This window comes from Andrographis paniculata, unplaced genomic scaffold (genome assembly GCF_009805555.1).
Source record: "Andrographis paniculata isolate CXL003 unplaced genomic scaffold, ASM980555v1 Contig71END, whole genome shotgun sequence".
In the NCBI taxonomy this organism is placed as follows: domain Eukaryota; kingdom Viridiplantae; phylum Streptophyta; class Magnoliopsida; order Lamiales; family Acanthaceae; genus Andrographis; species Andrographis paniculata.
Genome location: NW_026137608.1, coordinates 3033367 through 3045903, shown reverse-complemented (window position 1 = coordinate 3045903; position 12537 = coordinate 3033367). Strand labels below are relative to the sequence as shown.

The window sequence follows — 12537 nt, the reverse complement described above, 5'->3', positions numbered from 1 at the left end:
TAATATATTAAATAAATTCATTATTTTTATATTTTTCTATATAATTTCTTATACTTTACATTAAAAAAAATATTCAAATCATTTTAAAAAAAATACACCCTAGTCTAATGCAATGAATATTTGACTAAATTAAATAATATTTTATATATCCTCCTGATCTTATATATGACTTAGGACTATTCTGAACCCATCATGTTCATCCAATCAAAATTCATCTTGATACAATAATTGTTATTGATTGGGATAACTTAGGAATTTTGGAAAAATGTAATTAAATATTAATTAATTAAGAAAAAATTAAATATGTTAACTAGTTATAATTGGAAATATTAACCTAACGTATACAATTAAATTTTTTTTTCAAATAAAAGATATTCGAAAAAACATAATGATGTACGTACATTTCACACATATTGTCATAGTATCACTAGCATGATATTAAATGTAAAATAGATGTAATATGTACTATCTTATTTTGATATTCACCAATTCGCAATATGATACAATAATTTCAACAAGTGAAATATTCATTATATTGAATAAATTTGACTTCTGCATTTTTAAAAATTTCAAACCTACTCACGAATCAAATTTAACCTCAATCAACAGAATAATTTTTAGAAATCAACATCATAATCGCACATTGATAATTTATGTATTAATTTTAGAATATTCCTTAAATAAATTTTTTTTCCATAATGAACAATATGAAACTATTTACTAGAGGAAATAACTCCCCACTCCCCCAAAATTCATCCAGCTCTAACCCCTATGCAAAATCACCCAATTGCTAATCTTCCAGCCATGCCGCCGCCGTTTTCCCCTCCCGCCGTCGACCACACACTGCCGTCATTGTTCGCCTCCCGTTGTTCACCAAAATAACCCGAGCTCTAATCCCGTCATACCGGAAACCTTCCTTCGCGATTCTTAGCCACTCCGCTGCAGTCGTTCCAATCCCGTTGTCGACCACAGAGCCACTGCCGCCGTCAATGGCCAAAACAAAGAATTTAATTCCAGAGCCCTCGGTGAAGCCCAAGTCAAAGAAAACTAAGTACATACAAGTCCCATGAATCCCCAGGATGGTTATCGATTTTAATAACGACAATATATTTCGGCCTAGTGGCGACACCTCAAGGAATTTCATTAGGGGAAACTAATAAGTTATTTGGATGTCGACCGTAAGTACTTCATATTTAGATGCTTAACGAAAAAACTGTTCACGTTGGTTTTGTGATAGACGGAACTATCGTTTCTATACATAACTCAAATTTATATCAATATTGTTATCTAATTTCTATCTTATATTATTCTCGTGTATAGATATAATAGAGATGGTGTCTATCACAGATATGTATGGTGTGTGAATGATATGATTAATGGCTGCGTTTCTCTAAAAATTCGAGCTTTTAGGTGAGACGATTATTTTGCATTCGACATGGTATTAGAGCCTATACGAAATCTCGAGTTCGGGTTTTTTTAGATGAGACGTCAGCATATGCATGTGCACAATATTTAATGAGAGCTTTCAAATACAATATACTAAAAAAATTAATTTAATTACAAAAATATATACACATTTAATATTTGGTATCGTCTTTTATTTTTTTTCTTAGGTTCTTTTTTTTCCATTCCTGCGTCTAAGTACAAATTAAAAATAATCGATTGGCCGATATATATGGAGTATATAATATTAAACCATTAATTCATATAGTCGATCAATATTGTTTTAAAAAATAAATAAAGAATTTCACTTTACAAATAGATACATAAATTAATTGTATTTTTACTTAAAATATTTTTAAAATAATTATATTTGAAGTGTTTTACCATCTAAATTTAGTTAACCAATTAAGTTAGTTATTTGTAAATTAATGCATACTATTTATTAATAATTTCTACTTTGAAAAAATTTAATTTGTTGCCCACATAATTTTCATAAATATTTTATATTTATCCATAATACTTCCTCTGTCCCATGTAATATGAGTGTATTATTGTAGACACGGAAATTTAGGTAAAGCATAATTAGTAAGTAATTAAGAAGTATATTAGTAAAAATAATTAACAAGTTATGTGGGACGGAAGAAAATATAAAATAGAGACAAATTATGTGGAATTGAGAGAGTATTCAACACTATACTTGATTATATATATTATTGAATCCAAACTCATCCGTACATATTTGAATATCAATATTTTAGTTTATTAATATTCTTTTAGGAACCATATTGATAAAATTTGTACTTCTTCCGTTCTAAGAAATTTAGCCCATTTGGGCGCGGTATGTGAATTAAAAAAATATATATATTGAAAAAATAGAAAAAATAAAAAAAAATAGTATGATGTATTTTTAAAAATTTAGAAATTAAAGAGAATGAAGAAAGAATGTACCAAAGTAATTGTGATATTTATAATAAAAAATATTGAATGAAGAATAATAATTAAATATTAATGGATAGAGAGAATATTAATCATCTATCAAAAATTATGAATTTTTATATCACTTTGGATTTTTATTTTATTTTATTTGTCATTAAATAAAACTATAATTGAATATATATATATATATAATTAAATGAAATAATTTTTATGTATTAGGCGGAAAGACTAGAATAATAAGAAAAAAATGAGACAATTCTTTACCTACATTTCACATAGACATATTAAAAAGAAATTTAATCTTGATATATATATAAATATATAAGTTATTTATGTATGAAAATATAAAATAATGAAAAAAATAAATCCTATATAACTTTTATGATGTAGATTAAACTAATTTTATTTGATTTTATCCAAATGTATAAAACTATAATTAGCAAAATCTATCCATAATTAAAAGAAAAAAACATTTTTATTAAACAAAAATTTGAGAAAAAAAATATAAATTATCAAAACTCACACCGTCCTTGTATATATAGACTATATGATATAATATAATATAATATAATATATTAATATGCTTTTCATTCCAATACTAAATTTACTATTTTCATCTATTCTATCTAAAATATTATTAATATTTATTTAAATTATAAATATAAAATTAATTTTAAAATATTATATATACAATTATTTTATGTATAAAATTAAAAGAAAATGTTAGAATCGCAAAAAAATAAGACGAAAAAAATATAAGATATAATTACAATATAAAATATTAAAATTAAAATTACTGGGATATTAATAAAAGTTTAATTATAAAAATAAACAATATTATTAAATATATTTATAAAAATTAATAACCTACCTTTATATAAAATTAATTATTATAAAATTTTAAATAAAAAGTAATAATTAAATATGATGTTTTAACAAAATATCGAAAGAAACAATAAACCAAAATATAAATCGGCACAATATTAGCATATAATCATATCAAAATAATTTACTCCCTCCGTCTCACATACCATGTCCACGTTGCTGTTTCTGTCCGTCCCACATATCATGTCACTTTCTTTTTTTTAAAAAATGATTACACACTTTAATTTCATTTTAAATTTTTTAATTTTAATTAAATTAATTAATTATTTTAATCTTAATTTATAATTATTTATATTATAGAATAATTATTTTCACTAATATATTTTTAATTATCTACTAATTACATTCCTTCTAAAATACAGTATTTACCGTGGAGCAGACGTGGTATACGATTGTATATGAGACTGATGGAACATTATTTAGTGTGGGGAAGAGAATATTTGGGCATATTCCACAAAACGCCTATGAAAAACCAGAGGCATTAGAAATCGAGCCGTGTAGTACACGTGTCAGCATCTAGTTAAACCAGAAGAGGAAGGCAGACATCCAGCGAAGAATCGTAATTCGTGGCCGCTTCCAACCGCGCGTAATATCCAAGGGTATTTTCGTCAGATCACAATACTTATATTACCAAACTACCCTTCAACCCGTCTTCTCGTTTGTACCTTGGATTTTAGGAGTATATTCTCCCTGCCGAACCGGACCGGTTTCTCTATGTGCTGCAAATCCAATCGCACATGCTCTACATATATTACATGTACATCTAATGTATGTATGTGATGTGGGGAGAGAGTCGATGATGCTGAGCTTTGTAGCTTTCTTGTAATCCGCGACTTAGTGCATTGATTCCTCTCAGCGATGATCGTGTTCTGACGAGAATACGAGGTGACTTTTGCGCATTTGATTATTTGGGGGTTTTCTTCTCTCTCCTTTTATTTATTTATATTTTTTCGCTTTGCTTTGTTTTGTTTTTTTCTGCTTGGGTCACAACGATTTAATGTTACATCGATTTTTCCATGGTGGTGCGATTTGTGGTGGGTGTTTTGGCGTTGGGTGGGTTAGACCGCCTGTTTCCGTTGTTTAAATGTCTTGATTGAATTGGACTTTAGCTAACTTGGGTGCTAAAAAATTAAGATCATTTTCATTTTGGCACTGACGAAGGCGTGGATTGTGAGGTTAAATTATTTTCCGTGATTAATTGCGTTTTCGGAATTTGTGGTTTTGCAAGAATTCTTTTTCTAATTTCACGTGAATCGCGTTAGGGTTTTCTGTTTGAAGATGATGTGGATAGGTAAATATATAGATCTCGAGGATCGATTTGATTAAGAAAATGATGATGCAATTTGGCGATCCACGCATCTGCCCGCTGTATATAAGTATACATATTTATTGCGGTTCTGATAGATCCAATAATCTTCGTTGTTGTTTAATCTATGAGAGATTTTCTATCTGAAAATCTATGACAATGTTTCTTGTCTGTCACATTTCTCCATTGGCATTTCAATAGTGTTGTGTTATACTCTCCTCTGATTGAGATTCAGTGTCTTGAGACAAAAACAACTGTTGGTAATAGAAAGTTTTTCTTTTGCAGTCTCTAGTTTGTCCAGACATTTAGCGAGGATGGTGTTATTATGAAGAAACTATAGTTTGGATGATGCATGTCTGTGGTGCAAACGAAGAGTGACGGTGTTTGATATCCTGCTATTGTACACTATTGTTGGTGTGAGAATCCTGTTCTGAATTAGTTGTCTTAGCAAGGCCCAAGGACCGCTATTAACATTAGTTTGAACCATGTGTGTGTAGTAAGGGGTGTGTGAGATAAGTAGCAGATCGAAATATATGCTAATATAGCACAATGGAGGATTTAGTGGTGCCTCCATTTCAGCAGCAGACTATACAAACGCCACGTAAGTACACACAATGCAAGGATCTTTGGTCGGTTGTGCGAGAGGGATCTGTCTCTGATGTTGATGGTTCATTGTCTTTGCTTAAAAGAAATGGGGTAAATATTAATGCTAGAAACCCATTTGGTGCTGCTCCTTTGCATGTTGCAACTTGGAGGAATCATGTGCCTATTGTTAGAAGGCTTCTTGAAGCTGGTGCAGACCCCAATGCAAGGGTACAGTTTGCCTTATGATCTTATTGGTATTCTAATATGTCCATACACAGGTCATTACTGCAATGAATGCTGAGTTATTAATATGTATTTTTTATTCAAAGTTGTTTCATGTTCTTGGTGATCACATGATGGTTTTTGTGTTTTTGTACTTGTGTATTCTTATAGATATCAGATTTTTTTATCAGGTGAACTACTTGAACCACATATTTCAAAGAGGTAGGTCAGAGACTACTCAATGAAATTACAACTGATCATTTCTCCACTGAGCCAACAACTAAGTCCATTTTATGGAGAATAAAATTTCCTTAAAAGAATTAAATGTTGCTTTAATATTACTGAAAGTTCCATCGTCTACCAGAACTATATGCTTTTCATAAAGAAAGGGTATTATCATACTTATCTGGATCATTTTCCAATGAGATGAGATGCATTTGGAAAGAAGGCTTCTCCATGTGAAAGGTGTCTATAGTAGTGGCAAGGGAGGCAATATAAGATTTTAAGATTCAGTAATTACTTGTTTGCTTCTGCAGGTTCTTTAATGTAGTATTGGTTTCTTTGCATATTTTAAATATAGTAGACTTTTCTCAGGATGGGGAATCTGGATGGAGTAGCCTTCATAGAGCACTGCATTTTGGACATCTGGCAGTTGCCTGTGTCCTGCTCCAGTTTGGTGCATCATTAACATTGGAGGATTCAAAAGCTCGGACTCCAGTTGACCTCCTCTCAGGGCCAGTACTGCAAGCTATTGGGAAGGAGAATAATTCAAGTATGGTGCTAGTCTCTGAAATGTAAAGTTCCTGGTCTGTTGTGGCATCATTTGGGTTGATATGTAACAATCTTTTATTCTTTTAATCAGTAGCTACAGAGGTCTTTAGCTGGGGTAGTGGTGTTAACTATCAACTTGGAACTGGAAATGCACACATACAGAAATTACCATGCAAAGTTGATTCACTTCATGGTTCGTTCATCAAACTGGTCTCTGCAGCCAAGTTCCATAGTGTGGCAGTTGGTGCAAGTGGGGAAGTCTATACTTGGGGGTTTGGAAGGGGTGGCCGACTTGGGCATCCAGACTTTGATATACACAGGTGAGTGCAAGTCAATTTAGTTTTCACAAGTCTAATGTAAACTTTAAAGTCCCTTGGTCTGTAACCAAAAGTAGGCTTGGATTTTACACAAATAACATGGGAAGACTCTGATATTCAATTGTTTGTTTTGTTCTTTTCCTTTTATCTATCTATACAAATTGTCGTCATTATGAGCATTACAGTTGGAGAGCATGGGAACAGCCATATCTATTGATGTCTTTGCTTGGTGGAGGATTTATGTACTTAATGAGATCTATATTCCCCTTGTCAGCTTGATTCTGTGGTCAAGATCAAGATTAGTGATTCAACTGATGACTTGAAATGCTTATCTTCCCATCACCTTGTTTCTCTGAAAGCTTGCTGGTGTATATTTTTGTCTTTACAGTGGTCAAGCTGCCGTCATTACTCCCCGCCAAGTAATTTCAGGCTTAGGTATGCGTCAGGTTAAGGCAGTTGCTGCTGCTAAACATCACACTGTTGTCACGACAGAGAGTGGTGAAGTATTTACATGGGGTTCAAATAGAGGTAAGCCCTATGGAGTGTGAAATTTGTCTTTCTACTATCCTCTGCTATTATAAATTAAACGAGGCCTTAAGTTGAGAGACATGGATTGCGCAAAATGTGATCAATTAGTTGGTTTTTTCACTTAATTTTACTTATGGCATTATAAGATATAGATTGTGGTAGAATAACAATTTTCTGGTATTGTCCACATAACTTGTTTAGTTGAATTAGTTCTTCCTACAATCTGCAGAGGGGCAACTTGGCTATACTTCTGTTGATACTCAATCCACTCCCCGTAGAGTTACTTCCTTGAAGGCAAGAATTGTTGCTGTTGCTGCTGCAAATAAACACACTGCTGTAGTTTCAGAGGCTGGTGAAATCTATACTTGGGGCTGCAATAGAGAGGGCCAACTTGGTTATGGAACCTCTAACTCAGCCTCACACTATACTCCTCGGGTGGTGGAATACCTCAAGGGAAAATCTTTTACAGCAGTTTCTGCTGCCAAGTATCACACTGTTGTTTTAGGGTCTGATGGAGAGGTGTGAAAAGACATTCATTATTTTCCTTATAATGTTGTATGGAAATTTAGAAATTGTGGTTATAATGATATGATATCTATCTCTTTGGTTTTCAGGTGTTCACTTGGGGTCACAGACTTGTTACTCCTAAGAGGGTAGTTATTTCTAGAAATATTAGGAAAACTGGAAATACCGTGATGAAGTTTCATCGAAAGGAACGCCTTAATGTGGTGGCAGTAGCTGCTGGGATGACACATAGTCTAGCTCTTTCAGATGATGGTGCATTATTTTATTGGGTATCATCAGAGCCAGATCTTCAGTGTCATCAGGTTTTTGCTTTACTTCATGGAGTTTCCCATTTTATATCTGGTGTATTTCTAATGTACAAGTCGCATGTCTTATTCTCTTGCAGTTGTATACACTTTGTGGTAGAAATATAGTTAGCATATCTGCTGGGAAGTATTGGACTGGTGCAGTTACTGCAGCCGGTGATGTATATATGTGGGACAGTAAGAAGGGCAGGAGCAATCCACCTTCTCTGACTAGGTTGCAAGGGGTGAAGAAGGCTACTTCAATGGCAGTTGGAGAGACACATCTACTGATTGTTAGCTCACTGTATCATCCAGGTTATCTTCCTAATATCGGTGGCGGCTGTCAGAATAAGATGATCCAGGATGAATTAGATGAATTGCATGAAAGCTTCATGTTTGATGATATGGAGCCTGAGAATGAGTTATCTAATACACAGAAGGATGATTATGGAAACTCTGCATTGCAAGTTTCTGTAAACTCCCCTGACCAAAGAAGTGTTCCCAGCTTAAAAAGCCTTTGTGAGAAAATGGCTGCAGAGCATTTGGTGGAGCCAAGAAATGTCTTACAACTGCTGGAAATTGCTGACTCGTTAGGAGCAGATGATCTCAAGACACATTGTGAAGTATGTATCGATGCCCTCTCTTGCTTTTCCTCAGTATTCCTTTTTCATCTGTTCATATCTGTTGGTAAAGAGCAGCAGTTAGTACTTCCACTTATAGTGCATAATAGTGCCTGGTTATTTTGTTGGCTCATACTTTCCTCGAGGTTTCCTTTGTTGAATGTGTTTTGTAATCAGCTAGCTTATTTCTAATGCCTTGTACTCCAGTCTTACCTTTCATAAGCAGAGTTAATGGAAAACACTAATACAGCAGAGAAACCTAATAGGAACTTTGGCACCTCAAACAGTGATCTTGAAACTTAGTTTGCCAGAGGGTTTCAATAGTAGCAGTATTTTTGGAGACTGGATATATTCTCTATCTCAAGGAGATACTAGTACCTTATATCCCTCTTGTTTTATCCCATTGCTATATTTCAATTATTTGTTTGTAGCTACTCCCAACCCTGCCTTTAATAATCTGATTTCTAACTTGTGAAACTTAGATTGTTGTTATATCAGTGATATATGTTCAATTATTGTATTATGTGGAACTGTGTCCTCTACTTGAGAGCTTGTTTGTTTAGCTGATGTCTGCTAGCAGCTGTTTGTTGTTTTAGCTTTTCTGTAATCCATGAATCTCCCAATATGTATAAAGATAAATATGAAGTGTATTCCTAGGCTCAAATAATAAAAAATGCTATGTGATTCTTTGCATGCTTGTAAAAGGAAAGTATGTGTGGATTGGACTTACATGTATATTTCTTGCGACTTATGTTTGTGCTCGTTTTTACTTATGTTGTTTAAACTATTCTTTCACAAGTTAATGCTGTTCCAAGATTTAATGCTTAGAACATATCAATACTTGCTGCAGGAGATTGCAATTCGAAACCTGGATTATATTCTTACTGTGGCAGCACATACTTTTGTTGGCACTTCACTGGATTTGCTGGCAAATCTTGAGAAATTACTGGATCTGAAATCGTCTGAATCATGGAGTTGGCGTAGACTACCTACTCCCACTGCTACCTTTCCACCTATTATCAATAGTGAAGGAGAGGATGATGAGAGTGAATTATATAGGATTCGTGATGTTGATACAAAGCAGCCAACCTTCCAGAAAGTGGGAGCTCAAAGATTGGATGGCTTTTTGCAATCCAATGATATGGCAATGGAGGGCGTTAACAAGCAAATAAGGGCTTTCAGGAAAAAGCTGCAACAGATTGAGTTGCTCGAGGAAAAACATTCAAAAGGTCATGTGCTTGATGATCAGCAGATTGCTAAATTGCAGACAAGGCCTGCACTGGAAAGATCTCTTGCTGAGCTTGGTGTACCAGTTGAAAGTGTGCCAACCAAAGCAACTTCATCTGTGGATGAAAAAGGTAGAAAGAAAGCAGGTTCGAGAAAGCAAAGAAAAAAAAACAAACAGAAGTCTGCGGAGGAGGAAGAGGAGTCGCATGGTGTTGTAATTGATGCTGAATCAAGTGTCTCAAAGTGCTTCTCAGATGCCAAAGTCCCTGATCATATCAATAAGGTGCAGGGCTTCATCAATACTGAATTTTCAAAAGACCTCAATAAGGTATGGATGAACTATTCATCATTTAACTTGGATAAAAGTAAAACATAACTTATGTACATGAAAAAAATTTGTATCTAATATGTGATGGGCAACTTCTATAATTTCTTTTACTGGTATTTCATAAGTGCTGGATTTACTGGTTATATAACTTATTTGAATAAGTAGCCACCTGGTATATCATTTACTTGTTGAGATTAACTGCCTTTCTCTGTGAAGGTTTTATGAGGTGTTACCAATTTTTTCAAGCCTTCATCCTGATAGATATAATTTTGAAATCTCTAGGAGAAAGTTGTAGATCATGAAGGTGCGGTGGCAATACAAGATGCCAAGCTGTCTCCAGTACATAATAATAAAATAACTGGAGATGTAGCTGAACGTAAGAATTCTTTTCCAGCATTATCAAAGAAGAAGAATAGAAAAGGCGGACTCTCTATGTTTCTGAGTGGTGCACTTGATGATATCCCCAAAATTGCTGCCCCACCTCCTGTAATGCCCAAAAATGAGGGACCTGCCTGGGGTGGAGTTGCAATGTCTCGAGAGTTGACTTCTCTTCGCCACATTCAGGATGAGCAGAGCAAAACAAAGGAGAATAAGCTTACAAGAAAGAAAGAAATGGAAGGTTTTTCTGAAGGATCTTCTTGTGGGAAAATCCCATTGAGTTCATTTTTGGATTCCTCCCCAATACCTGTACTTACTAGTCGGAAGACCCAGGCATCAGATGGAGATAAAAGCACACCTCCTTGGGCTGCCTCAGGCACTCCCCCTTCCCTTACCCGTCCATCTCTTAGGGACATCCAATTGCAACAGGTGCATTTCATTTTTCTGTCTTAAGAATCAATCTACATAATTATCAGCCTATGGTTATGTTAATTTTGCATCTTAGTTTTTCTTGTTCTTCTATGAATATTTAAGGTTTTGGATGGACATCTTATGACATCACCTCCGCTTCCTTGATTGTTTTGAGTAGTTGTTGCTCCTCGCTATATTTTCATGTAGATGCTCGCACAATGTGGTCCGTATACGTGGTTAAATAGGCTAGAGCTTGTTCAGGTTCAATTGAAATTTGATATCCATTTTTCTTGACAATCCCTTCTTTATTCATATGCAAAAAGTGTCGAGACATATGAGGAAGCTGACTAACTAGACCTTCCTCATGGCTCTGCAGTAACTGCTTGTAGTTAGTGTTAGATTTTTGGGAAGTCCCTTCACAAAATCTTGAGTTGCAGTCCCGTCTAGTCTTTGTATCTACACAGTATTGATGAATACTCTAGACTGAATCCTAGATCACAACTTTTTCTTTCAGTCTTTCTGATGATTTGTATTTGCAATTTCTGTTTTCTTATCACAAAGTGATCGATGTGCCGTTCTTTGTTTAATTTGATTGTTCCAGGGGAAGCATCAGGGCATCTCTCATAGCCCAACGAACAGAACAACTGGATTTGCTGTGATGACTGGTCAGGGATCATCTCCATCCCCATCAGAAACCAGTAGCGTGAATCGCTGGTTCAAGCCAGACATCGAGACCCCGTCATCACTACGTTCTATCCAGATCGAGGAGAAGGCCATGAGAGACCTCAAGCGCTTCTACAGCAGTGTTAAAATTGTAAAGAACCAATCGTAGGAAGGAAATGGTAGCATTTTCTTAACTCAGTCTCAAGTTTAGGTAGCGTAGCTGCATTCTCTCTCTCTGTAAATTGACCTGTACAGTTTATCATTGTGTATCTTTTGAGGCGGTGATAGGCTCCAGTTGAGTCGGGTCGGGTCAGATCGGAACTTAGTCTTTGCCAGTCAGTGTCCCACAAAATTCATACTAGGGACTAGGGAGGGAGCATGAAGATGACCACCCCATTGACTTCACAGGTATATATATATATATATGCACTGATTGCTGACCTGTTCTTTGAAACACAGAATAAAGATGCCCGCAGACGGACACTATTTTACATATATTGTCTTAACTCATGGGCATTCCATTCCATAATAAAGCATCCCAATGTGATTGCCAATGATGAACAGCTAACTTTAGTAGAAATAAAGACAGCCAACACTTTGTTGTTATGATGATTGCTGCTGTTTAGGCCGTGATGTGATAAATGTTAGCAATATATTCGTGTAAAACGAGATGGGACAAACCCGAAAAATAGATCCAATCAAATAACAAATTCGATTTATGAATTAAAATCAAATTCTAAATTCGTGTTGCATGCAAATTTTTTTGAAACAAATTCGATCTGCCATTAATTGCTTACTAAGTATAGAACGAATTGAATAATTCGAATTGGGATTTAAAAAGCCCATCACAACCGAACTAGGAAAACAGCAGCAGGAACTTTTAGAGATTTTTTTTTTTTTTTTTTTTTTTTTTTTTTTTTTCAGAGAATGGAGAAAAGAAATTGCGTGGTATATCTTTTGTACTTAGTGTAGCATTTTGTACATATTGCGCAAAGGAAGAAATTGAATTTTAAATAATACTCCCTCCGTCATGCCGTCATGTAAATATGTAATTATTTGATCGGACACGAGTTTTAATAAAAATGAATAATAATTGTTATTTTTTTTA

General features: G+C 34.3%; 1 protein-coding gene across 2 annotated transcripts; it reads left to right on the top strand.

Annotated features, from left to right (window-relative positions):
* The first annotated feature begins 3968 nt into the window (after window positions 1–3968).
* On the top strand, window positions 3969–12035 carry LOC127264787 (uncharacterized). 2 transcript variants are annotated; one of them, XM_051294322.1, is made up of 11 exons: window positions 3969–4149; window positions 4856–5383; window positions 5972–6149; window positions 6243–6468; window positions 6854–6993; window positions 7223–7512; window positions 7608–7820; window positions 7904–8425; window positions 9273–9977; window positions 10260–10784; window positions 11368–12035. In XM_051294322.1, exons 2-11 carry the CDS (start codon window positions 5120–5122, stop codon window positions 11596–11598), a joined length of 3294 nt encoding a protein of 1097 aa, XP_051150279.1. In that variant the 5' UTR covers window positions 3969–4149; window positions 4856–5119; the 3' UTR covers window positions 11599–12035. The 2 variants fall into 2 exon arrangements, with proteins under 2 accessions (XP_051150279.1, XP_051150278.1); XM_051294321.1 differs by having other exon boundaries at window positions 3970–4149; window positions 6240–6468.
* The last annotated feature ends 502 nt before the right edge of the window (window positions 12036–12537 follow it).